Below are 25,746 nucleotides of genomic sequence, written 5' to 3'. Positions count from 1 at the left end.
AAGCCAGCCTCACCCCGACCCTGCGCCATGGGAGGTGAGCCACTGACAGCCCCGTGGGGCCACAGACATGCTGTTGCTCATTTGGCTGTTCCAAGGCCCTCACACACTCCCACGTTTTAGAAAGCTTGTCAGCAAGCAGCACACGCTGACTGCCCCTTGGATGGAGGTACTCAGGTCGGTACAAGGGGAGGCCCGCCCTGCCTCGCCCTGAAGCAGCAGGTTCTAGAAGCCAGCTTGTCGGCTGTCACAGCGCCAGAACAACACTGCCCATCTCGAGACACAGGCACGCACACGCACAGCACACACACGGCCTTCTCTGCGGGCAGCGGGGAGTGCAGCAGGGTGGGCCTGCCGCTCAGTGCAGTTTAGGGCTCCCAGAGCCCAGGAGGTCCCGGGCCGGCGCTCACCCAGGGCAGCAGGGACACCCCAATGTGGAGGCTTCCGGTTCCTGGGACTTTGTTCTCTTCAGGACGGAAAGCAGCAGCTCAGTACAAGGATTTCACTCAGCTCTGAGATCCCACCCAACGTCCCAAGCGCAGGCCTGCGCAGCGGCAACCCCGACTGCAGGAGGGCCCGACGCGTGGCTGGTGGCACAGAGGCTCGGGCCAGTCCACACTGCCAGGCGGCTGCTGGCACTCACTTGCCCCCTGCAGACCCCAAGTGAGTAACGGAATGTTGCCGAACCCCAGGCCAGCAGGTGGCCTCACACAGAGAACTCTGGGCCGCCTTTCCTAGGTCTCGGTTGCAGCCGCCTCAGTCGGAAGCCGACAAAGGGGTTCATCCAGAGGAGTGAGGGGGGACCCCCGAAGACAGACTCCATCCCTTCCCACCGCAGCCGCCGCTCCCACGTGGGCTTCTCGCTCCTCAGCCTCTCGATCTCCTGGGGGCAGAGAGCAGCAGGTGGGTGGCGGCCCCGGCAGGCCGAGGGAACGCAGTGCTCCAGCGAGGTGGCCGGCAGCGTGCGGTGACCCCGGCCCCTCGGCTAGACCGCGGCACTGGCACTTCTGCTCATTTACTGCCCCACACGAATGTTTACTGCGCACCAGGAACACCTGCAGTGCAGGGCATGAGGAGGCCAACTCCTGAAACTCACAGGGCTGCCAGGCCCGGCCCGCTGCCTCGCCCACCAGCTGGGGCTGGAAGCATGCACAGCCAGCCATGAGCTTGAGGGAGCTTGCTGAGGCTCAGCCGGACACAACTGACCTCCCAGTGTACCCTCCGCTGCTACAGGTGCTGCCCCGTGCTGGGGCCTGACCCACCCCGGGCCCCGGGGCAGGGAGCAGCCTACCGTCTCGTCGTTGCATATGGAGTGGATCTGGGTGCCAAACATGACGGCCGTGAAGGTGAAGAACAGAAGCCCCTCGAGACACAGGAAGATCAACAGGATTACAGTGACGGGAGGAGAGAAGTCGCTGCACTCTGCGGGCAAGGGGCAGCAGCTGACGGCAGGACAGGTGCACTCCGGCCAGTGCCCAGGGGCTCTCCCACTGCCCTCAGGCATGGCCACTACTCCCCAGAGAGCAGGAGGATGCATATCCTGCTTTCTTGCTTTCTTGGTGGGCAGTTTTGGAAGATCCCGTATTCCCTGGGATTTCTACGGCCGGGGACGATAGCCTGGGCACCGAACTGCTTCGAAGGCAGCCCAGGCCGGGAGAGCAGAGTGCCCTCTGCGGTGGAAGGCGGGAGGCCCAGCTGGACGGCTAAGAACCGTCTGAGGTACAGCTGCCAGGCCCCAGCAGCAGTGCCTGAGGCTGGCTGCTCAGGCAGGAAGCATGGATGTGGTGAGGTGACCCATGCCCCCTTCTAGTCTCAGACTCCGTAAACATAAGCAGGAGGCTTTGCTGCCCGGTCCCAGCAAAACGGAGGTGTAACCCTAACCCCGCTCTTTCCTACAGAATTCAAAGCAATTCCTAAGATAGCTACAGCCTTTTCTTCACAGCTTCCCATGGTGGTCCCGTCTCAGTCCATAACGGCGGAGGGAGCCCCAGCTTACCAGTCCACTGCCCTCGGACACAGGAGATGAACTGCAGCCCGCAAAGGATCAGCGCGTGGACCGAGGACAGCGCTGTGTACATCTAGGAGGAAGGGAGGTAGGTGAGCGGCTGGCCCGCCCCGCCGAGGCTGAGGAGAGCTAAGCTGGCACACATTGCACTCCACGTGCCAAGAAAACAAGGAGGGAGGGAGTGAACTGGGCAGCTGACTTCTGCCTACCCAAGTGGGCATCAGGACAAACAAAACATTAGAGAAAAACACATAGCAAAGATGCTATCTACAACAGTGACTTGAGGCCTCTGAAACACCAGGTCAAGGCGAGCCCTCCCATCACCTGGCAGCACCTGCCTGGGGGGACGACGCCCCCAGCCCCCGGCCAGCATTGCATTTTCACCGGCCTCCTGACGCAGGGGTTCCGGCGGCGCCAGGCCGGGCCGTGCTCACCGTGAACAGCACGAAGAACCGCTGGTTCGCCTCCCCCACGCAGTTGTTCACCCACGGGCAGTGGTGGTCCATCTTCCGGATGCACCGCTTGCAGATACTGAAAAGGACGGTGTGCTCTGCGAACCAGACCCCACAGCACAGCCTGCCCGGGTAGCTTCAAGGCTGTATGCCATCACACCAAGCCACATGCCCCAGGAAACCAGGCCAGTTCTGCAGGCCTGCAGGCTCTACATCCCTGTCAGTAAAACATAAAACCGGACCCAGACCAGCGGAGACGGGGGCCGGCGGCAGGAGGACGCTCCGCCCCCACTGGACTCCCCCAGGGCTGCCAGCCTACAACAGAGGGTACTGGCGCAGCCTCAGGCCCTTTCCCAGTGTGGCGTCTCCTGTGGCAGGAAGGGTTCCCAGCAAGACAGTCTGTTGCGTGGGGGGCGCACCCCGGTACCTGCAGTGGTGGGCGCGCTCCGGCCTGATGCAGCAGCACTTGGGGCACTTGTAGACCACCTCGCCCGGCTTCAGCTGCAAGCTCTCCATGTACTCTTTCGTGGCGTTGCCCTTGGGCACCGCCCCCTGGAGGGCAGGCAAAGAAGGAAAAGCTTAGAGGGAGTTCAGTAACTGCGGAAATAACCGTAGGTTTTTTACATTAGCAAATCACCTAAAGAATATTAAATAAATTTTTTAAAAAAAGACCATTACTGGGACAGGGTCAGAAGTTCTATTTTCCACCAAACAAACAAACAAAAAACCTTAACAGTGAAATATACAAAAAGTCCTTCCTTACTCTCCTTCCCGTGAACTGAGAACTCGCTTGTGGGTTCTCCAGCTTCATGTGGGCACACCAGACACGGTCAGCCCTGCTCCAGGTGCCCACCTGACAGGAGGGGTCTCTAGCGGGCCCCCTGGGGTTCTCCGTCAGCTGGGAGGGGGACTGGCAGACAGGAGCTGCAAGTGGACCTTACAGCACGCTGGCGCTCTGCCAGGCACAGCACGCCCCTCCCCAAAACACGCCTGACTTGCTTCAACATGGTGGCCAGGGCCGGGCAGAGGAGTTGGCCACAGGGGTGTGTGTGTGTGTGTGTGTGTGTGTGTGTGTGGTGGGGAGGGGGCAGCAGATGCCTGGAGGGGAGGTCAGGCTGGGTGGCAGGGTGAGGCCTGAGCTGGTTGCAGGAGGGAAGGTTTACTCCTGGGGACAGTAGAGCCCCGTGACGGCACGCATGTGTGGGAGAGAGCCTTCTGGAAGCCATGGCAGCAGGGAAGGTGTCAGCCAGAAACAGGCGGCGTCTCAGAGTCTCAAGGCAGCAAACAGGGTCTCCAGCTGGGGCAGGGAAGGGGACGGAGAAGAACGGAAGTCTCCCTGGGCCCACGAGCAGTGGGGAGGGCGGCAGGAGCTGCCGGCAACTGGCCGACACAAGTGGACTCAGACCCGAGTCACAGCTCAGCAGAGACCACGCCCAAGACGGCCAACTGCTCCTCCCGCTCCCCTCGCACTTCCCTCCCACTGTGCCCAGTGCCCCCGGCAGGGACACACGCGGTGCCCTACGCGCCCACCGGCCCGTCTGCCTCCTCTCTCCTGGACTTTTCACAGACCGAGGCCTTTCTGCTAAGGACGGGGTAGGGACGGGAGTGTGGCTGCTAAGGGCCCACCGCGTCAGAGAAACAAGGGACAAGCACCCTCACTGGCAGAAACAAAACCGCAAGGCATCACCATGGCGACTGCATGTATGCAGCTGGAAGCCTGGCACAGACACGGCGCCTTCACCACCGATGCCTGCAAGGAGGGATCTAGTCAGTGGCCACCAAATGGGGCTCTTCCTACGATGGGACATCCAGGGAGAGGCCGGGCACTCGCTGTGCTGAGACCCGGAGGGGACCCAGAGGAAACGGGACTCCAAGGAGCTCTTCTGGCTCCCCAAGAGCACTGTGGGGGGAAAGTGGAAACAGGAAGACAGCTTTTCAAGCCCCGCAAGGCTCTGGCCACAGACTCCTGCCTAATCAGCCTCTGCCACTACGGCAGGTTGGCTTGTGCAGGCCCTCAGTCGCGTGCCCAGCTGCTCACTGGCTCAGGGCTGTAACCCTGTCCCACCCCAGTGGCAGGCTGCCCGGAGATGCTACCGGTCAAAGAGCAGACAGGGAGTACCCGTGGCAGAACCGGCCCGGACGCTGACACAGCCTGCGCAGGCCAATCACAGTGTACGCCTTTCCATGAGGCTCATCAGTGTCAGTCTTTTGTTCATAAAAAGTTGACCCTGAAAACATTAACTTCTTGGCATTTTCCGCAAAGCTTCCATCTTAGACAAAGATCAGTACATTTTAGATATACAAATGACTGTACAAACATTGTTTTAAAGTGTTGGCAAGAACCCTGTTCCAATGAAACCTAACAACCAGCTAATGCCTGGCCAGGCAGACCTGCCCCACACACCTACAGGCTCTGTGCCTGAAGGCCAGCCCCAGGCATCCTGCCAGGCTCTGCACCCACCGTCCAGAGGAACCCGGTGGCTCTGCCACAAGAGAAGGCCGTCTGCCTGGAACCTCGGACCTTCGACGCCCAGCAGCTACAGGCCAACGAGCAGCAGGAACCAGCCCACAGGGTCTCTGCTCTAGAGACGACCCTGACACGCTGTCCTGTTTCACACATGCTCTGCCCAAGAGGCAGCCTCGCCTGCCGCCACCCTGAACCCCAGGAGCACCCCTCGCTGCTGTGCCGGCTGAGCCTGGCCCGCGACCACAGAACTCAGGCAGCTCTCTCTGCTCCTAACTTCCCCAGAGCCCAGCAAGGTGAGCACAGACTGGGAGTACTCCTGCAGACCCCCGAGCCTGAGCCGGACGCTCAGAGGACATGGGAGCCCTGGGCCCAGCCTCAGCTTTCAGTCATCCCCCAGTGCAGGGGCAGAACACCCAGCTGGGGGCCATGGAAGCCTTGCAGAAGCCGCCTTAAGGCTTGAAACCAGGCTGGTTTTCATATGGATCACCTCGTACAGCAGGCAAGAACTGTTCTAAATATCTGGCAACCAAAGCAAACAGGCTCCCCGTGTGTGTCAGAGAAACAGCAAGCAGACCAGGTGGTGATCAGGAGCCATGGAGCGCCGTCTCTTCTCTGGACACAGCCCAGTGGGGCCTATCTCCCATCAACGACACCATGACACCACACTCGCTGCAGCCACGTCGCTCCCCAGGTAGGACACAGAGCAAGGCGACAAGCCTGTACCCAGGAATCCGCAGGGAGCCCCGCGCCCAGGGCACACTCACGGGGTCAGTGAGCATGGTCCGCAGGTGCGAGGACAGGGCGAGCACCGCCAGGCAGTTGAAGACGACGCCATTGACCACAGAGTACCAGAAGTCCTTGGAGGGCAGCAGCATGACAAACGTCACCACGAAGTCCGCGTAGACGACCAGGAGCCATGTCATGACGGCACAGACCATGCCACAGCCATCGCGGATGAACCAGACCCTGTCAGCCAGCTCGGCCTCGGAGGAAGAGGAGGACGAGGAGTCATAGTTGTCGCTGTCAGCCAGGAGAGGGTGATGTTCCACATCCCGCAGCCTGTGTCCTGCTGGCTGCATGGTTCCCAGTGAGCCCTGCAGGGAGCGACACGGCTGGTGAGGGCAAGTCGGACCTCGCAGGCTCACAGACACACGGACACACACACCTCACACACACACATCTCACACACGGACACACACACCTCACACACGGACACACATACCTCACACACACACATCTCACACACGGACACACCCAGCTCACACACAAACCACACACACACACACAAACCACACACAGACACACACACCAACCACACACAGACACAAACACCTCACATACACAGACCACACACCTCACAAACCACACACACACCTACCTTACACACACACAGACACAAACACCTCACACGCAGTATAGAAGGACATTATGACCCTGGAAGTTCAGGGCGAGTCCGAGGGCTCGGCCCGAGTCCCATGTGCCCCAAGCCTGCTGCTCCTCCTCCAGCAAGCTTCCCTTGGGAGACTTCCCCTCCTGCGAGCGCTGTGCAAACACGCTTCTCAACCCCAGGGGTGACTGCAGGCAGCGGCTGAAACCACACGCAAAGCATGATGTGGGGCTCGCGGGCTCTCCTCTAGCACACCCCGTCTCCCTGCTGTGCTCCCCGTGTGCCCACGCTTGCCAGGAGGTTGATGTGATGGACACCCCGTCTCCCTGCTGTGCTCCCCGTGTGCCCAAGCTTGCCAGGAGGTTGATGTGATGGACACCCAGTGGCCCTAGGCTTCTAGGGCCTTCCCTGTGACTCAGTGTCTCAGGTTCCATAGCATCAGGAACCAAAGCACAAAGTGTCCTCTGACCAAGGCCACTCTGCGTCCCTGAGGGACCGTGGTCCAGGGCCACTCTGTGTCCTAAAGGGACCACGGCCCAGGGCCACTCTGCGTCCTCGAGGGACCGTGGTCCAGGGCCACTCTGCAACCTCGAGGGACTATGGCCCAGGGCCACTCTGTGTCCTCGAGGGACCATGGTCCAGGGCCACTCTGTGTCCTAAAGGGACCACGGCCCAGGGCCACTCTGTGTCCTCGAGGGACCATGGTCCAGGGCCACTCTGTGTCCTAAAGGGACCACGGCCCAGGGCCACTCTGCGTCCTAGAGGGACCGTGGTCCAGGGCCACTCTGCGTCCCTGAGGGACCACGGCCCAGGGCCACTCTGCATCCTCGAGGGACCGTGGTCCAGGGCCACTCTGCGTCCTTGAGGGACCGTGGTCCAGGGCCACTCTGCGTCCTTGAGGGACCGTGGTCCAGGGCCACTCTGCGTCCTCGAGGGACCGTGGTCCAGGGCCACTCTGCTTCCATGAGGGACCATGACCCAGGGCCGCTCGGCAGCCTCGAGGGACCATGGCCCAGGGCTACTCGGTGTCCTTGAAGGACCACAGTCCAAGGCCACTCTGCTTCCTTCTCAAGGGAACACTGGACAGCCCAGAGTTTTGGAGGGTATAATGTGGATGAGCTCCACGTTCCCCCCAGTGTCTGCAGGGTGCACAGGCCCACAGCCGAGCCAGTGCAGCCTAGCCTCCACGTCCAATCCAGAACATTAGGCAGCCCTGTTGGAGGGCCAAAGACAGCGGTGTGTGTGCAGGACGCTCAGCACTGGACGTGGTGGGTCTGCAGGGCCTGACACCTGAGAGCCTCCATGCTTAGAATGGATCAGCACACCCACCAAGAGCTCAGCCCAAACAGTGCATCCTGCAGAAAGCAATCGCTGAACACAGCCAGGTCGGGCTGGCTGCACGAGGCGCACTGGCACCCACTGAGTCACCGTATTTACACTTCACCAGTGCCACAGGAAGGGTGGGGAGGAAATGAAGAAATGAGGATCTGTGCAGAGTCTGCTCTAAGGCCCGGGCGCTCAGGGCCACGTTCTGGTCACAGCCAACGCCACCCTGGGGCGCATACGCTTCCGGGAGCTGCCACTCACCCCCTCGCCTCCCTGTTCCTGGAGGCCATCTCTGCGCCCGAGCCCTAAGCTCTTCACCCTCTCGCTCAGTCACTGTTTCCCAGAACGGGGAAGCCAAGCTGCAGGCCTCTGTGCTCAGGGACCACCCTGCACACTCAGGGAACCACCGCAGGGGCCCCTCAACAGCTTTCCCACACCAAGGACCTGGCCCCTGCAGGAGCTCAGGGAAGACCTGCCCAGCCGCGCTCACCTCACAGCCGGCTCGGGAGCATCACTGGGACCCTCTGCGCCTCTTCCGCAGGACCCTGGGGTACATGCCTTCTGGGTGACAGGATCTGCAAGACAACGGCAGCGATGAGAACTGGACACATTCTGCATGAGTTCTGGCACTCGGGACTTCCTCAGCTTGGAACCACGACTCTTGTAAGCTGTAACTACCAGGAAATCAGCGCTCCTGGGAATCAGTCACTCAGTTTAGGGTCTGGGCATTCTGGCCCCCGCTTCTACTACAAATCTTTAAAGCAGTGTGTCGAGGGAACAACTCCCAGGGTAATCCCAGCCAAGTCTGGCTAACGTCTAGTTCAGCTACTCACCAGCTGCTGCCCTCCCTTCCCCAGAGACCAGGGCTGAGAGAGGTGGGCACTCCAGGCCAGGCGCAGAAGATTCTGGAACTAAGTGTGACCCCACTGAAGGCAAGGGCTCTCGAGTCTCACTTCCCACATGGCTCCCAGAGTCCGAAGGACAAGGGTGGGAAAATGGGGGTGGGGGCAGTTGGGAGTGTGTCAGCTTTCCTGAGATGAGGCCCCCAGGGCCCGGGGGAGGCACCTGCTGTGTGGCCAGTGCAGTCCCATCTCAGAAATGAGGAAGGTGGGCAGACCTAGGGGCCGCAGAGCTCTGACAGCAGTTCCCAAGTCTGCAGGCCTGGTGTTCGCTCTCACAGTACCCAGCTGCTTGGCTGCCTTTCCTGCTGACAGGCTCAAGGGTTTGGGCGGCTGCTGCTCACATGGAGTTCCTGGCTTAAGCATTCAGCCTTGCCCAGCCTGGCTGGCGCATCCATTGGAGGAGTAAACCAGTAGGCATAAGAGGTATCTGATAGCCTTCCTTCCAAATTAGTTTTTGTCCTAGGTGTTGTGGGAATCTGGAGAACGAACCAGCTCATGGAAGATCACTCTCTCCTCTCTTCCAAACAAATAGCTAAATAAAGAGCTAGATCTTTAAAACTCGCTTGCCAACTGCGGAACTGCCAGCTGTGTCCATGAGGTACACAGCAGGATTCCACAGGATACACACATCTGTGCTGCTCAGGAGTTACAGGGACTGGCACTTCTCAGAGGTAAAAATCTGACCCTATGACTCAGCAGTTCTTCTGCTAAGTACGTACCCCCCAAAAGGAACAAAAACTTGCACCAAACGGTTTGTAGCAGTTTTACTCACAATATCCCCAAACCAGAAACACACCAAGGTTTCATCAATAGCAGATAAATTAAAAACAAAAAAGGACCTGTGTGTAGTCATAAAATGGCACACTTGTGCAAAAGGGAAAATAACTGATACAGGAGCAACACAGATCACCTTCAAAGATGCTCTGCTGCGTGGGACACACCGAGCAGCATGCGCACTGGAGCTTCTGCCCGAAGCCAGGCACGCCAGCGAGTATGCCCAGGTCAGAACAGGGCTCTGAGAGAAGTCACAATGACCAGGGAGACACCCAGGGCCATAGTAACAGCACAGTGCCATAGTACAAGCCTGGCTTGCCGGGCCAGCATTCATGTGGGTGCTGGTTCCAGTCCTGGCTGCTCCACTTCTGACCCAACTCTCTCCTAGTGTGCCTGGAAAAACAGCAAGAGATGGCTCAGATCCTTGGGTCCCTGCACCCACACAGGGAACCCGGAAGGAGCTCCATGATCCTGGCTTCCACCAGCCCAGGTCTGGCCACAGTGGCTGCGTGAGCCAAAACAGAGGCAAGCGCTCTCTCTCCTCTGTTTTGTTTCATTCAAATACAAACAAATCACTCTTGGTTGGGGGGAAGCAGCAGTGAACTACACCGTACACTTCATTATTCACTGGTCATGCCCCAACATCAGGTATGAGAGTGAACACTAGCCGGCACCTGCTAACAGTTCCCTCCTGACAGTGGTGGCTCTGTGATTCCAGAACCTCATGGTTACTTTTACCTGCAACTTCAAGCAAGTTTCTTTCTCTTTCACCTTTTTTTTTTTTGGTGCTTTAAGAGGTCCTTCATTCCAGCAGGGTAGCAATGGGAAGAGGGAGGTGGGAAAGCAAAGAGAAAAAGGCACACACCTCCTGCCATGGTGGGATGGGGGCTGCCAGGGCAGGGCAGGAGACAAGCCGCAGGAGGGCAGGGGGAGAGCCAGAAAGGGAAGAGAGAGGTCACTTAAAAAAAAAAAAAAAAAAGATTTATTTATCTTTATTGGAAAGTCAGATATACTGAGAGGAGGAGAGACAGAGAGGAAGATGATCCGTCTGCTGGTTCACTCCCCAGACGGCTGCAACGGCCAGAGCTGAGCCGATCTGAAGCCAGGAGGCAAGAGCTTCCTCTGGGTCTCCCACATGGGTGCAGGGTCCCAAGGCATTGGGCCGTCCTCAACTGCTTCCCCAGGCCACAGGCAGGGAGCTGGATGGGAAGCGGAGCTGCCGAGATTAGAACCAGTGCCCATATGGGATCCTGGTGTGTGCAAGGCGAGGACTTAAGCTGCTAGGCTACTGCGCCAGGCCCCTTTCTTTCACTTTTTTAAAGATTTATTTGAAAGGCAGAGTTGCAGAGCGAGAGACAAAGACACAGTTTCATCTGCTGGCTCACTCCTCCAATCACTGTAATGGCCAGAGGGGGCCTGTGTGAAGCCAGGAGCCCAGAGCTGCTTCTGGCCCTCCCACATCACTTGGGCCATCCTCTGCTGCTTTCCCAAGTGGATTAGCAGGAAGTGAGATCAGAAGTGGAATAGCCGGGACTCGAACTAGTGCCCATGAAATACTGGTGCCACAGGCAGTAGCTCTGTCCACTACACGATGGTGCTGGCCCCCAAGCAAGTTTCTTAAGCACTTCCTCTCACCATCTTTGTTGACTAGTAATGGGAATCGTATTTCTCACAAACATACTGAAAATAAGTCAGTAACCCAAAGATGCCCTGACTCCTTGGTGACGGGTTAGAAGAGTCAGGGCGTCATGATTTTTAATCCTGCAGCGCTAGCAGCATCTACTCTAGGACCTAGGGCTTTCACCAGAATTCAATCTACGCAACCGTGCCAATGGTTTTCTACTCACACCCCCACAGAACCAGGTGAACATGCCGCCAGCATGGAGGAACGGGGCCACACCAGTGCTGCCAGGTGGAACGGCCCTGGGAGCTGAGGCATGGCGGGGCAGACATCGGCCACAGTGGGCACTGGGCCAGCGCTGTCCCCCTGCCACAGGAGCCACAAAGCTACTTCTGTTGCAAAGAGGATGGCCTGATGGTCCTGACCAGGGACAAAAGGGGCAGCACAGTAGGGGGTTACCCAGACGACACACCCTGCGACAGGATATGTACCCGAGGACTTCCACTGGGTTCCCTAGCAAGTCCTCCGGGATTCTGGAATCATCTGCTGAAGTGGGCGGCACCAGGACTTAGGTATGCGGATGGCTGTTTGAAAAAGATCACTGACGGGCCCAGCGCGGTACCCCAGTGGCTTAAGTCCTCGCCTTGAACGCACCAGGATCCCATATGGGCACTGGTTCATGTCCTGGCAGCCCCGCTTCCCATACAGCTCCCTGCTTGTGGCCTAGCAAAGCAGTCAAGGACGGCCCATCGCCTTAGGACCCTGCACCCGCGTGGGAGACCCAGAGGAATCTCCTGACTCCCGGCTTCAGATTAGCTCAGCTCTGGCTATTGCGGCCATTTGGGGAGTGAACCAGCAGGCGAAAGATCTGTCTCTCTGTAACTCTGCCTTTCAAATAAAAATAAATAAATGTTTACAGAGAGAGACACCACACCAGCAGCAGGAGGATGAGCACCCAGAGGGCTGCCTGCTCCGGTCACCTCTGGCCGAAGCTGGGGTGCAGGGCCTGGGACAGCAGTCACAGAAGAACGTGGTAGCCAACAGGGACACCAGGGGGGTGACAGGAAGCAGGGATGCCTCTGCCCCAGGGTCTACAGGCTCTGGAACATGTGTGCTGAGCGTGCCTGTGGGAGCGGAGGCAGCTGCAGAGGAGGCCCACCCAGAGGTGGCAGGCGGCACAGGAGCAAGCTGGGAGCCCACAGAGCCAAGCAGAGCAGCCCCCGCCACTCACGAGGGAAACCCAGAAGAAGCTCCCGGCTCCAGACTTCCGACTGGCCACTTGGGGCGTGAATCTGTGGATGGATGGTCTGTCTGTCCCTCTCTCTGCAGCTCTGCCTCTGAAATTAAAATAAAAAGAATCATTTTAGAGATCAAACATATTCCAAAAGCTCCATGAGGAAATCCCGTAGTCAGGGAGACTGCTCCAATAGGAACTCAGTATGTGACCTTAGGTCTGCGGCGCACGTGGTGCACCCCAGGTCACGATGACCCCTGTCTGCAAAGTCCACCGCCTCTCTTCAGGGCTCCTCGGCCCTTGTCACACTTCTCTTGCTTCAGGAGGATCTGTTTGACAGAACATCGATGAACAGGGCTGTCCTGCTACGAAGCTGTAACTGAGGCAGGGCTGGGCTGGGAATAACCAACGGCCGGACTTCTACGTCTCTCTCAGAAGCCAGAGTGAGCCAGTGGACCTCCACAGGCAGCCAATGCAGACGCCCTCCTGCCTTCTAGAATGTTCTAGAAATGCAACTTAGTTAATAATACATGTTTTTCCCTGCAGCCACACCTTTCATATCTCACTTTCAGTTTAATCAAGTTCTGACTTCTGGCTGGCAGGACACGTGCACACAGCCAGTTGACCTAACAGGCAAATCGAACAAGGTGACTTCTGAAATCATGACCCGAGATAAGCCAAGGCCCAAATGGCACTGCCCACAGTCTCAAGCTCATCAGAAACAGTAAGAGCAAAACATACCCAAAGGTGCCTTAGGCAGTACACAAGAGGAAACACTGTAGCCCCATGTGGGTGCGGGCTTCTTACAGCCCAGGACAGGCACCTGCCGGGCAACCCTCATCACCAGCCAATATTCCTAAGCCAACAACGTGGGCCCTCAACGGCAAAAGCCGGCTCTGCCCAGGCAGCCCCTGGCAGGGTGGACAGTGGGACAACTGAGGGAAGGACAGGGGCATTCAGCAAGCCCGTTGTACAACTCCACCCTTACGGGAGGGTTTACAGCCGCCCCATAAAACCACCCCCTCACCCGCCCCAGAGGAGAAGCGTGGCTCCGCGAGCCGCCCCGGCTCAGGCCACACGGCCGGGGTCCCCCGACACCGCGGGGCGCTGAGGGGCGGCGGGTGCGCGGCGGGCCCCGCACTCACCCGAGGCCCGGGCGGGGTCGCCCGGCGCTGCGGCTCCTCCCGGCCGGCGGCGGCGACTGCAGCAGCCGAGGCAGGGACGCATCATGCGGCCGCGCTCATGGCCGGGCCGGAGCGGGCCCCGCGGCTCGGGCGACCGGGGCCGGTGGGCAGCAGACGGACACGCGAGCCCGCAGCCCTGCCCCGAGTGCGGGGCCCTGCGGCCGCCGGAAGTGAACCCGGCGAGGGCAGGGGCGCCGCGCCTGCGCACTCCAGCCGCGCCGCCCGGGCCGGCCTGAGGAGGGCTGTGGGGTGGGGGGCGCGGCCGGGACCCCTCAGGGACCGAGGGAGAGCTGGTCTCGGTCACAACGCACCGCTCGGTAAAGCTCGGACACGTCCGCGCACTGGGCCCTGGGCGGGAAAACGCTGGGGGGCTACGGGCCGCCGCGAGGGCCAAGCGGGCCCCCTATGGGGCACCCCAAAACCGGCCGGCGGGAAAGGCTGAAGGAGCCCACGAGCCAGGGCGTCGGCAAGGTGGGAGGAAGCCGGTTCTTGGTTCCCGGCGGCCCCTGGAGGCTTAGGGAGAAGCCCTGTGGCTCGGTCAGCGAGTTCGCTGGGACCTCGTGGTACCAGGGCTCTGTGTCCCTGACCCAGCAGGGAAGGAGGGTGTCAGGTGTGGGTTGCAGGATGAGCGGGAAGCTTCGTTACGGGGTGGGGAGTGAGTGACCTGCCCCCTGGGACTTATGTGAGGGATTTGGACACTTAGAATGTTGAGGGGGTCCCTTCTGTGTGACATCCTAAGGTTTTTGAAGATGGAACTCCCAGGGTCTATTTTTAAAGCTTTATTTGAAATGCAGTGGTCAGGCTGCGGCCTGGAATTCCATGCGAGTCTCCCACGTGGGTGCAGAGACCCAAGTCTTTTAGCTGTCCTTTTTTGCTGCAAGCAGACTTAGCAGGGTGCTGCGCTGGAACGGAGCAGCCAGGACTGGAACAGGTCTCATGTGGGATGCCAGCAGGAGCGGAAGAAATTGTACATGTTTGTATGCCCATTGAATACTGTTGGAAAAACACGTAAGAATTAGATGTGTAGTTTATTGATTTTTTTTTACTATGAAGATATGCTCATTTTAAAAGCAAAAAATAGTGATTTAAAATAAATAATAGGACAGTTGACCGAATCCTTTAATAGATACTTAATAAAAGGAAATATCTCAGTAGGAGAAAGTGCTTGTTTTCATTAGTCGTCAGGGAGACACAAACTTAAACCACACCCCCTGGAATGGCAAAAAACAAAAAGCCAAACACCAAGTATTGGCAGGTGTGGGGAGCAACTAGAGTTCCCAGGCACTGCTGGTGGCTGTCTTGGACAATGTTAGAGCACCCACTACAACTGAACACAGGGAGCAGGTGCTGTGGTGCAGTGGGCTAAACCACTCCTTGCTGTGCCCACATTTCCTATTGGAGCGTTCCTGAGTCCTACCTAACTCTGCTTCCAATCCAGCTTCCTCAAAATGTGTCTCACACAGCAGTGCATGCTGGCTCAAGAACTTGAGCCCTAGCCACCCACGTGGGAGAGCCGATGGTATTCCCAGCTCCTGGCTAAGGCCGACCCAGCCCTGGCTTGTGGGCACTTGGGAAGTGAGTGATGGATGGAAGATGTCTCTTCTTCTGTCACTCTTCCTTTCAAATAAGTGACCAGATCTTTACAGCAGACTGAACTCAGGTTCACCAAACGTGTTGTTCTAGAATGTGCACAGAGCCTCACCACTAGCAGCCCAGGCTCGGATCAGCCTGAACTGTCCAACAGCGGCAAATGGCTAAACGACATGTGTCCTGGTCCCACAGTGAAGTACTGTGCATCAGCGTGAGAGGGCAGATGACATCAACAGGGACAGAAAACAGAACAGAAGCCACACCTGGCAGAACGCACACCATACGACTCCATTCCCCAAAGCAGGCAGCATGGGCGTTCAGCCTTGGCTGGCATGCTGCCACCCCATCTCGGACTATCCAGGTTCAGTACCTGGTTCTCTGTAGCTTCCTGCTCGCACAGACCCTAGGAGGAGGAACGGTGGCCCACATAGTTGGGTCCCTGCCACCCACATGGAAATCCTGGCATGGGTTCCTGGCTCCCGGCTTCAGGCCCAGCACAGGCCATTGTGGGGATCTGAGGAATGACCAGCAGATGGAGATTTTGTGTCTCTCTGCTCTTAAAAATCAATTTTCAAAATTTGTAATGAAAGTAAAGACAGGCAAACTCGGTCTCTGTCTAGGAGGAGAGGCACAGGCCACATTGCAGCTCGCTGGGAGGGGGTCTGCTTGGGGTGGACACAGGGGGTTGCACCCAGCCGTTCAGGTGAGTGCCACGGGCAACAGGGAGTCGGTGCGGAGATGGAGGGAGAGGCTCTCAAAGGTCGCACGGTGGAAAATCAATTTTTTCCCCGGAGAGTAAGCTTCTGATTTTATGTCATGCTGAATTTACAGCCAGCCTGAGAGCAGAAGCACCCTTTGGAAGAGGCCCAGGCTGCGTAAGCCCAAGGGCAGTGGTGCTCCCTGTGGTCTGAGCCTTCAAGGGCATGAGCAGCCGCCCCGGGGGCGGGGAAAGGGGCATGGTGGTGGCAGCTGCAGTGAGTGCCAGGCTCGGGCTATGTGCTCTGCAGCCCCAGCCTGGGCCACACCCACTCTCGTGTGTCCTGGGGGCTTGGCCCACAGGCAGCTCCTCCAGGCACCCTCTGTAGGATTTCTGCCCCCACCCCCTAATCCTGCAGGTTTCCCTTCCCTGCTTTGCTTGTGGCACAGCTCTGAGCTCGCTGGTTGGCCTCTAGGGCAACAGAACTCCAGTTGCTCCTGCATAACCCCTGACCATCCTCCACTGCTTTCCCAGGCCACAAGCAGGGAGCTGGATGGGAAGCAGGGCCGCTGGGATATCAGCAAGTGCCCATATAGGATCCTGGTGCATGCAAGGCGAGGACTTTATCCACTAGGCTACTGTGCCGGGCCCATGCTTTTTTCTTTCATTAAATTAAGGAAGAAATTGAATGGTTGGAATGTTGTGTTTATAGTGTTGTATTTGCTTAAAAAAAATCCTCGGACTTTGCAACCCTCATTCCATATCAGTGCCCGTCCATCAACAGTCCCGTCCATCGCCCACCAGGCGCCCTGCTAATGCCCCTGCGGAGGCAGCTCAGGATGGCTCGGGCACTTGGCCCCGTCACTCGGGTTAGAGCCCTGGGGGGGAGCTCCTGGCTCCGGCTCAATGCAGCAAACGGCACCCCTGTCTTAAGGACGGGGCTATCCACACCAGCCAGAGCAGAAGACGTGACGCCAGCACCATCACCAAGTCACCCTTGCCTCTGGCCGGGCCAGGGTCGCGCGCCCACCGGGGAGGCCCCGTCACGTGACGCCGCCTCGGGCCGCCCGCTCCGGGGTGGACGGGGGCCGGGCCCGCGCCTGCGCAGCCGGGGGCGAGGGCGGGGCGTCGCGCTGACTGACAGGAAGGACCCGGCTGCTGGCGAGCGGCGGTGCAGTGTCCGCAGCCTGGGCGCCCGCTCCGTGCTCTGCCAGCCTGCGGGTCGGGAGCCGCCGCGGTGAGAGGGGCTCCGCAGCCCGGGGCCGGCCCGCTCGGGGTGACGGCGGGGACCTGGGACGAGGTGCTCCGCCAGGGGTGATGGATGTGGTTCTCCGGGTGGGGGGGACGGGTGTGAGTTCTCTGTGGGGGATAGACGGGGTTCCCTGTGGGGTGACAGGGTTCCCTGTGGGGTGACAGGGTTCTCTGTGGGGTGACAGATGGGTTCCCTGTGGGGTGACAGGGTTCCCTGTGGGGTGACAGGGTTCTCTGTGGGGTGACAGGGTTCCCTTTGGGGTGACAGATGTGGGTTCCCTGTGGGGTCAGACAAGGTTCTCTGTGGGGTGACAGATGTGGGTTCCCTGTGGGGTGACAGGGTTCTCTGTGGGGTGACAGATGTGGGTTCCCTGTGGGATGACAGGGTTCTCTGTGGGGTGACAGATGTGGGTTCCCTGTGGGGTGACAGGGTTCTCTGTGGGGTGACAGATGTGGGTTCCCTGTGGGGTGACAGGGTTCTCTGTGGGGTGACAGATGTGGGTTCCCTGTGGGGTCAGACAAGGTTCTCTGTGGGGTGACAGATGTGGGTTCCCTGTGGGGTGACAGGGTTCTCTGTGGGGTGACAGATGTGGGTTCCCTGTGGGGTGACAGGGTTCTCTGTGGGGTGACAGATGTGGGTTCCCTGTGGGGTCAGACAAGGTTCTCTGTGGGGTGACAGATGTGGGTTCCCTGTGGGGTGACAGGGTTCTCTGTGGGGTGACAGATGTGGGTTCCCTGTGGGGTGACAGGGTTCCCTGAGGAGTGACAGATGGGTTCCCTGTGGGGTGACAGGGTTCCCTGTGGGGTGACAGATGTGGGTTCCCTGTGGGATGACAGGGTTCTCTGTGGGGTGACAGATGTGGGTTCCCTGTGGGGTGACAGGGTTCCCTGAGGAGTGACAGATGGGTTCCCTATGGGGTGACAGGGTTCCCTGAGGGGTGACAGATGTGGGTTCCCTGTGGGGTGACAGGGTTCCCTGTGGGGTGACAGATGGGTTCCCTGTGGGGTCAGACAAGGTTCTCTGTGGGGTGACAGATGTGGGTTCCCTATGGGGTCAGACAGGTTCTCTGTGGGGTGACAGATGGGTTCCCTGTGGGGTCAGACAGGCTCTCTGTGGGGTGACAGATGGGTTCCCTGTGGGGTCAGACAAGGTTCTCTGTGGGGTGACAGATGGGTTCCCTGTGGGGTCAGACAAGGTTCTCTGTGGGGTGACAGATGGGTTCCATGGAGTGACAGACAAGGTTCTCCGTGACAGATGTGGGTTCCCTGTGGGGTGACAGACGGGGTTCTCCATGGAAAGATGTATGTGACAGTTTTCTGTGGGATGACAGATGGATTCTCTGGGGATGACAGCTTGCTGAGGGGTGAGTGGGGTTGGAAGCACAGGGGTTGTGTGAAGCCCCTGGCGGAAGCGGGGGGGACTGGTGTCTGGAAGAGCTGTCCCCAAGGCAGATGTTGCCCCTGGGTGGCTTGGACAAGGAACTGCTGTGCCAGTCTTGGGGACATGGGGTGGGGAGAGACCCCAGACTCCTGGTGCATGGGGAGCAGGGGAGGAGTGTGTCAAAGCCTGTCTGTTGGCTTTCGAGATTGCTGCCTGGCTGCTCCGGGGGGCCTGGCAGGTATGGGGGTGAGGGAAAGGCCCCATGGCCTCATCTGTCAGCTCTGCCTGTCCTTTTAGGGGCTCCCTTCTGCTCATGATGGGCTGGTGAGCAAGGGGGCCACTTCTGGGAAGCTGGTTTGTGGGGGGTCCCAAGCCGGGTGCAGGCTTGTTGCAGGGACAGGACGTGGTCTTCCTGGAGCTGGTGCACAGCCCACCTCCTTCTGGGGCCACGCTTCCCTGGGAGGGTAGAGACGGCAAGAAGAGGTGGGTTTTGCCGTGGGAACCGCCAGTTTCCCCTTCCTGTCCAGTTAGATGCCGGCGTGAGTGCCAACCTGCGGAGGAGTGGCACAGGTGAGGCCCTGCCGCGGGGGCCAGCCCTGTGGTGAGTCAGTGTGGCAGGCAGGCTGCTTCTGCTGGCTGTGATCCAGGCGGTGCCTTACATCCCTCCAGCTGAGGGGGGCAGCCCCCTCCCCTAGCACCCGTGCAGGGCAGCCTAGAGGTACAGGTTGCGTTAGGGCGTGAGCGGCGCTTCCCTGGTGGGAACCGTGTGTTCCCCCATTGTTCCGTGTCTCCCCTCAGCTGTCGCTTGTTTTAATTTGTTCAGAAATAGGACTGCTTATGCCTTGCCACGCACGGCTACAGGCTGTGGAGCTCAGCTCAGCACGAGCAGAGTGGCCTGGCCCTAGATGTACGTGTGGGCTGGCTGGTTAATGGGCAGGGGCACCTCAGGCTCAGCGTTTGAGGAGGGGTTTGTCTTGTGGATGGCACACATCCATCTGCGTGAGGGCTAGGTCCTTTGAGGGTGTCACAGTGAAAAGCTAACTGGGTTGGGAGTGAATCGTGGGCCTTTGGTGATTTGCTGCAGTTCCAGAAGGTGGACAGCAGGCCTCAGTGTTAGATATGGTCCCTTCCCGCGGCAGGAACTTTGCTTCTTCCAAGGAAAGTTGCTGCATGGTAACTGTATGAGGCTCTGAGGGTCTTTTAGGAAAATCTCTGGGCAGGGCTTAGGGCAGTAAGCTTCTCTTTGCTCCTCTTTTCCTTTTTTCCTTCCCCTTTTTCCCTCTGTGTCTCTTCCTCTGGCTCATCTCTCAAAACAAAAACAGGTTAAAAGCAGCATCCAAAGCATCCGGAAGCTACTGACAAAAAGGGGGGGCCGGAGGCTGGTGCTGTGGTGAGGAAGAGCCGCTGCTTGAGAAGGCAGGAGAGGCTGACCCAAGGGCTTCAGCCCTCGCCGCCCATGTGGAACCAGGGTGGAGTTCCTGGACTTCCTGCTCCAGTTCTGGCTGCTTCAGCCATTCGAGGAGTGAATCAGTAGCTGGAAGATCTACCTTCCGAATCAATTGTGTGTGTGTGTGTGTGTATACATACATACATATATGTATGAAAGGCATATTTTACTTTTTCTTGTTTGAAAGGCATAGTTACAAAGAGAAGGAGAGATAAGGCTTCTGTCTGCTAATTAATTCCCCAAATGGCCATAACAGCTGGAGCTGAACCAATCCAAAGCTGGGAGCCAGGAGCTTCTTGTGGGTCTCCCGCATGGGAGCAGGGGCCCCAGGACTTGAGTCACCGTCCGCTGTGTTCCGAGGCCATTACAGGGAGCTGGACGGGAAGTGGAGCAGCCGAGTGCGAATCCTGTTGCCATGGTAGCCCCTCAGTTTCCTGCGATGGAGCGCTTTGACACACGTGTTCTTAAATGCTCTTCTCCATAATTCGCTGATGGGGGATGCAAGCTGAGTGACTTAGCTCTGGGGGCAAAGCCAAGTGTTCCGCCCAGCTGCCTGCCTGTGGAGGTGGAGCCCATTGTTGCCTCCTGTCAGGACCCCCAGGCCCTCTGCCCCTTGCCTGCCCGACTGCCTGTGGCCCCAGCTCGAGGGAGTCAGTGTCAACTCGGATTTGCTCATGCCTTTGAGCGGCCCAGGAGGAAGTGCGAGTGAGAGCGCCTTCTGTCCAGGTGCTTGGTGCTTGCACATCTCCTCGCTGTCTTCACTCGGTGGTGCAAGAGCGAAGCCCAGCCTGGGGAACTTGCCCGGATGGTTCTCCGCATCCTCCACCCCGAGGGGAGCCCTTGTGAAACCAAAGGAGGGGACCAGCAGTGTTTATCTTGATGTGCGTTTCATCTGTGACATTGTTTGGGTTGTGGTGACGGGCACAGCTGTTCTCATTAGGGAGGAGCAGGCTGTAATCCTGTTTTCTAGGTCGTAGGCATCAGGAGAAAGACTTCACCAGGAGGCTGCCCAGTACATGTATGTTTTGGCAGCTCCTGGTACAACACGGAAGTCAGGGCGATCTTGGCACACAGCAAGAGAAATGTGGAGTATAAATAGCGGTGGTTCCAGTCTGTTCCCTGCTTAGAATGTTCCTTTCTGGGCGTAGCATCTCATGAAGGAGATAGGAAAAAAAGTCAAGTGCCGGCATTGGAAGCTGCTCCAGGGTGAAGCAATTAGAGCTGATCTGCTGGGCAGGAACCGCCTGACCTCACCGGTTCCCTCGCTGCCTTAGACACGCCTAGGTCACCCTGCCTCAGTGCTTTGCTCTGGCCGCTCTTCAGGCTGAATTTTCCCACAGCTAACTCTGTCGTTCGGCTCACGGCTCCAGTGTCACACCCCAAGGGAGACCTTCTTCACGCAGAAAAGAACGTTCCTTTGTCCCCTGCCCCGCTTACTTACTCTCTGATACTACGTTGTTTTATTTTCTTCATGACAATATCAGAAATAACCTTGTGTATTTCAGAATGCTTTAAAAAATATTTCTCTAAAAGGCAGAGTGAGGGATAGAAAGTGTGAGAGAGAGAGACTCTTCCATCTTCCAATTTACTCTTCAGTGGCCAGGTCTAGCATCTGTCCATTCAGGTCTCCCAGGTGGGCGGCAGGGGCCCAGATCCCTGGCCCATCATCCACCTCCTAGGCACATTAGCAGGAAGCTGAGCTGCGCCACAAGCCAGTGCTCTGATATGGGCTGCAGGCATTGCACTTGGCAGCGCACCGTGTCACAATACTGGTCTCCAGAATGCTTTGTGTTGCCGCTTCCCTGCTTGCCACTGTGTCGGCCGTGCCCAGGAAAGGATGTGGCATAGAGTACCACTCAGTCAACATCTGCTGAAAGATGTTGCTTAGGCCCATCAGACCTTGTTAGGTACTAGGTTAGGTTTTTTCCTAATCAAACGTAGGCTGGCTTGCTGACCACTCCGCAATAAAGTCCAAGCATTAGAAAGTGGGCAATCTCCAGTTTTTTTCCCTAGGGCCTGTGTACCTAAGTACCACAAACTGGGTGGCTCAAAACCACAAAAATATATTCTTTCCGCTTGGGACAACGGAAGTCCAAGTCCGAGGTATTGACAGGGCTGTCTCCTCCTCCAGGGTGCTTGGGCACACCCTGTGCCTCTCCTGTTGTGGGCCTGTCTGGTGCTCCTGTGCTAATAGACGTGTCCCTCTAACCTCTCCCCTGTAGTCACCTGGCTTTCTTCCTGTGCACCTGACTCCTTACAAGCACACCATTCGGTTTGGATTTGGGGCCCCGCCTACCTTGTGATGACTTCAGCCTAACTAATTGCATCAACATAGACCCCGTTTCCAAGTCAGTTCACAATAACAGGTTCTGGCAAGTTAGGATGTTAACTTACCTTTTCTTTGAGCGGGGGAAGGAGACAATCCAACTTCAAGGTCCTGTGACATTTTAAAGGGGAAATTGGCAGGCATTACCAGTTTCTCAGGCCAGTGACAGGGATTCAGGTATGTTTCTGGAGAGTTCCATGATCCTTAGTTATCTAGGAGATACATGCATCAAAATGAGGCGGGCAAGGTTCTGATTTCCAGTGACTTGTCCAAGGCCAGGCCTCTTGTAACTGGCAAGGGGGGCCATGTGAAAGGGCCCCTGATGCTGGGAACTGGCTCCCCTCTCAGGGCCTCCTGGCAGGGGCATGCCTACTGCTCAGGTTAGGGTACAGGATTCTTGCCTGTGGCCTCTGCAGAGGCCCTTGGAGGTGACGTCCTTCCTTAGCTTTTTGCTTTGTCCTGTTCTTGTAATGGTGTCCAGTAGGGGAAGAAAGGGTCCCGTGTGACCTCATGCTGCCCAGGTTGGCACAGGTGACTGGTCGGGGTAAGCTGGGCTCTCCTGTATGCCTCTGAGGAGCTGTGTGCGGAGGGCTTGGGAGGTTGGGGTTTGTACCAAGAATGAGTGAGCCATCCACACGCTCACAGAGACAGCCTGTCATTTGCGGAGGGGGCCGGCAGCGCGGCCAGCCAGCAGACTTGTCTGAAGTGACTTGGGTCTTCCCCTTCATGTTTCTTTCTATTCTTTGCTTTTTCATTTTATTTGAGAGGCAAAGAGACAAAAAGAAATCCGCTATCCTCTGTTTCACTCCCCAGATGTCCCCAGATGTCCACAACAGATGTCCAGTGCTGGGCCAAGAGCCCAGAACACTCTCCATGTCTCCCACGTGGGTGACAGGGACCCCAGTGCCTGAGCCACCCCCCTCTGCCTTGCAGGGTACACATGAGCATGCAGCTCAAGTTGGAAATAGCTCAGATTCTGCAGCGAGGCAAGTGGTGTCCGAGCCACACGTGGTAACTGCTGAGTTAAACACCACCCCCGTGTGCCCTTTTATTCTGGTGCTGTCTGATTCAGATACCCCCTGCGTTCTTCCTTTTGTTTTTGACTGGGTGATGCATGCAGATGGTACCACATTCAAATGACACAAAAAGATGTTGTCTGGTAAAAGGCCCTCTCCCAGCTCCCAGCATCCTGCAGTGGCATTGGTGACAGTGTTTCTTGTATCTTCTACCAGGGAGCCAGCGTCCGTTCTCACGTTCCCAATCGCCACCACCACCCTCACTGCCCTGTTTGTCATCCCTGCGTTCCATCCTTTCCTGCTCCTGAGCTCACAACCCCTCTGTCTGAGGCGCCCTGGCCGGCTGGCACGTTCCCATGTGGTAACAGGTGACAGCAGTGCCCCTGCCAACGAGCTTCATATCTGGAAGGAAGATGTTTTGTGGAGATGACGTGATGATGGCAAAATCTGAGATGAGCTGATAGACAAAGTGCTCATATTGAAGGGGTGGTTTGCAGAGTCCTGTTCCTTCAGTTGTACTAGGTAGGGTCAGTCTGACAAGGGGGCAGGTCAGAGGACTCCCAAGAAAATGGTAATGGGGACATTTGAAGCTCCGGAAGGTGTAAAGTTGTTATTGGTACAACTCAAGGTATTTTTCTTTTTTTTTAAGGTTTATTATTTTTATTGAAAAGGTAGATTTATAGAGAAAAAGAGAGACAGAAAGATCCTCCCTCTGCTGGTTCACTTCCTAAAAAACCACAATGGCCAGAGCTGAGCCGATCTAAAGCCAGGAGCCAGGTGCTTCTTCTGGGTTCCCACATGGGCATAGTGTCCCAAGGCTTTAGGCCATCCTTTTTGCTTTCCCACGCCACAAGCAGGGAGCTGGATGGAAAGTGGAGCTGCGAGGGTACAAACTGGTGCCCGTATGGGATCCTGGTGCATTCAAGGAGGACCCCAGCCATGAGGCTAGCACACTGGCCCAAAACAACTCATGTTTATGAGCGTTACTGTGCACCAGGCCCAGCCAGGAGCTAACTACTTGTAGGGTTGTCACTTCAGCCTGTTCCTCTTACCTGTGCAGTTCTACAGGGAGGAAATCGAAGTGTGGAGAGGTGGGGCAGTTTGTTCCCCCTTGCACAGCGTGTGAAGGCAGAGCTGGCCTCAGACCGGGGTCTGCTCGCTCCCCCTCTGCACAGGCAGCTGTCAGGAGCATGCAGCATCTTGTGCAGTCCTGCCTCGTCCTGCCTTGTTGCCTTCCTACCCCCTCTCAGCCACTCTCCAAGGCCCAGGGATCTCCCCTGACCCTGACCTACCGGGCAGGTCTCTCCCTGGAGCCCCAGGCCCCTCTGCCTGTGTCCTGGCACAGGGCAGCCCAGGCTCTGCACCTGCTGAGGCCCGCTCAGGGGCTGCTCCTGCTGCCCTCAGTCTGTGTGACTCATGCGCCTGTTCCCAGGGTCAGCCTCGTGAGCTCTGAAAAGAGAGCTGTGCCCTGCGGTCTCTGCCACTGCAGAATCCCCTTCCCGCTGCCCGTTAAGCTGCCTTCTGCCTTCCCTTCTGTTTGTTCAAAATGCTTTCAACAGCTTAGGAACATGCTATGTGCACTGGAGTGTTCACACATACGCGTAGTGTCACATGTAAAGGACCCACAGCCAATGTACATTGCAGTGAATCCCAGCATGACTAGTGTTCTGACCATTACCTTGATCTCTTTCTGGAGTGTTCTATCTCACCCCAAAAAGGAATTGTGTCGCCATAGCAGTCACTGTTTCCCTGCTCTCAGGCCTCTGATGGCCCCTCATCTCTACAGAGCTGCCGATTCTGGACATTTTATATAAATGGCATCGAACGACATGTGGTCCTTTGTGACTAGGCTCGTTTTTAGCTCATCCCTCTTGTAGCTCATACCAGGAGTTCGCTCCTTTTTATGGTAGTGGTTTTGGCCATTATAACAGAACTGGGCCTCCTAGTGTCTGCTCATCTCCCCGTGTCTGCCAGCTTGCACGTGTGCCATCAGCTGAGTTGGGACGAGCGAGTGGCAGTGCCAGTGGGCATCCTGGTGGACACAACCACAGACTTTAATTATGTGCTTCCATGAATGTCCGCTGTCTGTCCCAGCATCCAGCCCAGGGCACCCACAGGTCTGCCCAGTCCTCCCGGCTTCACATACACCACACACACGTATACACGTTACACGTACACACATGTACACACACAGACAGACCTCACACACCACACATGGGCACACATGTAAACACACGCAGAGACCTCATGTGCCACACACATGTGCACATGCACACAGTGGTTCCTCTGTAGGATCGCACCTGCATGCTGTCCTAGGAAAAGCGAGGCAGCCTGTGTTTAAAGGTGCGTGCTACACAATAAAGCAGGGAGCATACACAAGTGAAACCCATTTGCGTTGGCTGGACTGTTCAGGGTTCATTCCCGAAGCATTCCCCAGCCTCTCAAATCAGAAATGAATGGCCAAGACCCAGCAAACGCTGTGAGAGATGGTGAATTAGAGGAGAGAAGCTGTGAGAAGGGGCCCTCCATGGCGCGTGCCTCCCCAGCAACAGCCTTCCCTGCCAGGTGCTGTCCTAGGCATTGTCCCTGTGTCCCAGCCAGCGTGACTCACAGCGATGACTCAGTGGAGCCGGCAGCGGGGTGAGAATGTAGCAACAGCAGAGCAAACGCCAAGTGGAAAATGCCACAG

General features: G+C 57.5%; 2 protein-coding genes across 6 annotated transcripts in view; one reads left to right on the top strand and one right to left on the bottom strand.

Annotated features, from left to right (window-relative positions):
• Positions 1-577: 577 nt before the first annotated feature.
• ZDHHC7 (zinc finger DHHC-type palmitoyltransferase 7) lies at positions 578-13,524 on the bottom strand. Of its 3 annotated transcripts, none has more exons than XM_058674651.1 (9): positions 13,311-13,524; positions 12,163-12,268; positions 8,125-8,209; positions 5,686-6,015; positions 2,882-3,006; positions 2,437-2,533; positions 1,994-2,075; positions 1,289-1,419; positions 578-880 (listed from the first exon to the last, which is right to left on the bottom strand). In XM_058674651.1, exons 4-9 carry the CDS (start codon positions 5,998-6,000, stop codon positions 704-706), a joined length of 927 nt encoding a protein of 308 aa, XP_058530634.1. In that variant the 5' UTR covers positions 6,001-6,015; positions 8,125-8,209; positions 12,163-12,268; positions 13,311-13,524; the 3' UTR covers positions 578-703. The 3 variants fall into 3 exon arrangements, with proteins under 3 accessions (XP_058530634.1, XP_058530635.1, XP_058530636.1); XM_058674652.1 differs by lacking the exon at positions 13,311-13,524 and adding an exon at positions 13,193-13,215; XM_058674653.1 differs by lacking the exon at positions 12,163-12,268.
• A 3,253-nt stretch (positions 13,525-16,777) lies between these two features.
• The window catches only part of KIAA0513 (KIAA0513 ortholog), a 53,755-nt gene continuing 44,786 nt past the window's right edge, over positions 16,778-25,746 (top strand). The window contains exon 1 of one of the 3 annotated variants that reach the window (XM_058674646.1): positions 16,778-16,959. The gene's annotated coding sequence lies outside the window, so the exon portion shown is untranslated. The remainder of the gene's footprint in view (positions 16,960-25,746) is intronic. The other 2 variants (XM_058674650.1, XM_058674648.1) reach the window with 2 other exon arrangements.

The sequence above is a fragment of the Ochotona princeps genome, chromosome 16 (genome assembly GCF_030435755.1).
Source record: "Ochotona princeps isolate mOchPri1 chromosome 16, mOchPri1.hap1, whole genome shotgun sequence".
Classification (NCBI taxonomy): Eukaryota; Metazoa; Chordata; class Mammalia; order Lagomorpha; family Ochotonidae; genus Ochotona; species Ochotona princeps.
The sequence above is the reverse complement of the archived record's forward strand: the minus strand, read 5'-3'. Positions and strand labels throughout refer to the sequence as shown.

Bases quoted from the DNA above. Each gene is read 5' to 3' on its own strand.
- ZDHHC7 (XM_058674651.1), bottom strand. From the start codon at position 6,000: ATGCAGCCAGCAGGACACAGGCTGCGGGATGTGGAACATCACCCTCTC. The intron at 2,076-2,436 runs GTGAGCACGGCC...CCTTCCTCCTAG, and splicing joins GGTTCTTCGTGCTGTTCACG to ATGTACACAGCGCTGTCCTC. The intron at 881-1,288 runs GTAGGCTGCTCC...CTCTGCCCCCAG, and splicing joins CCATATGCAACGACGAGACG to GAGATCGAGAGGCTGAGGAG.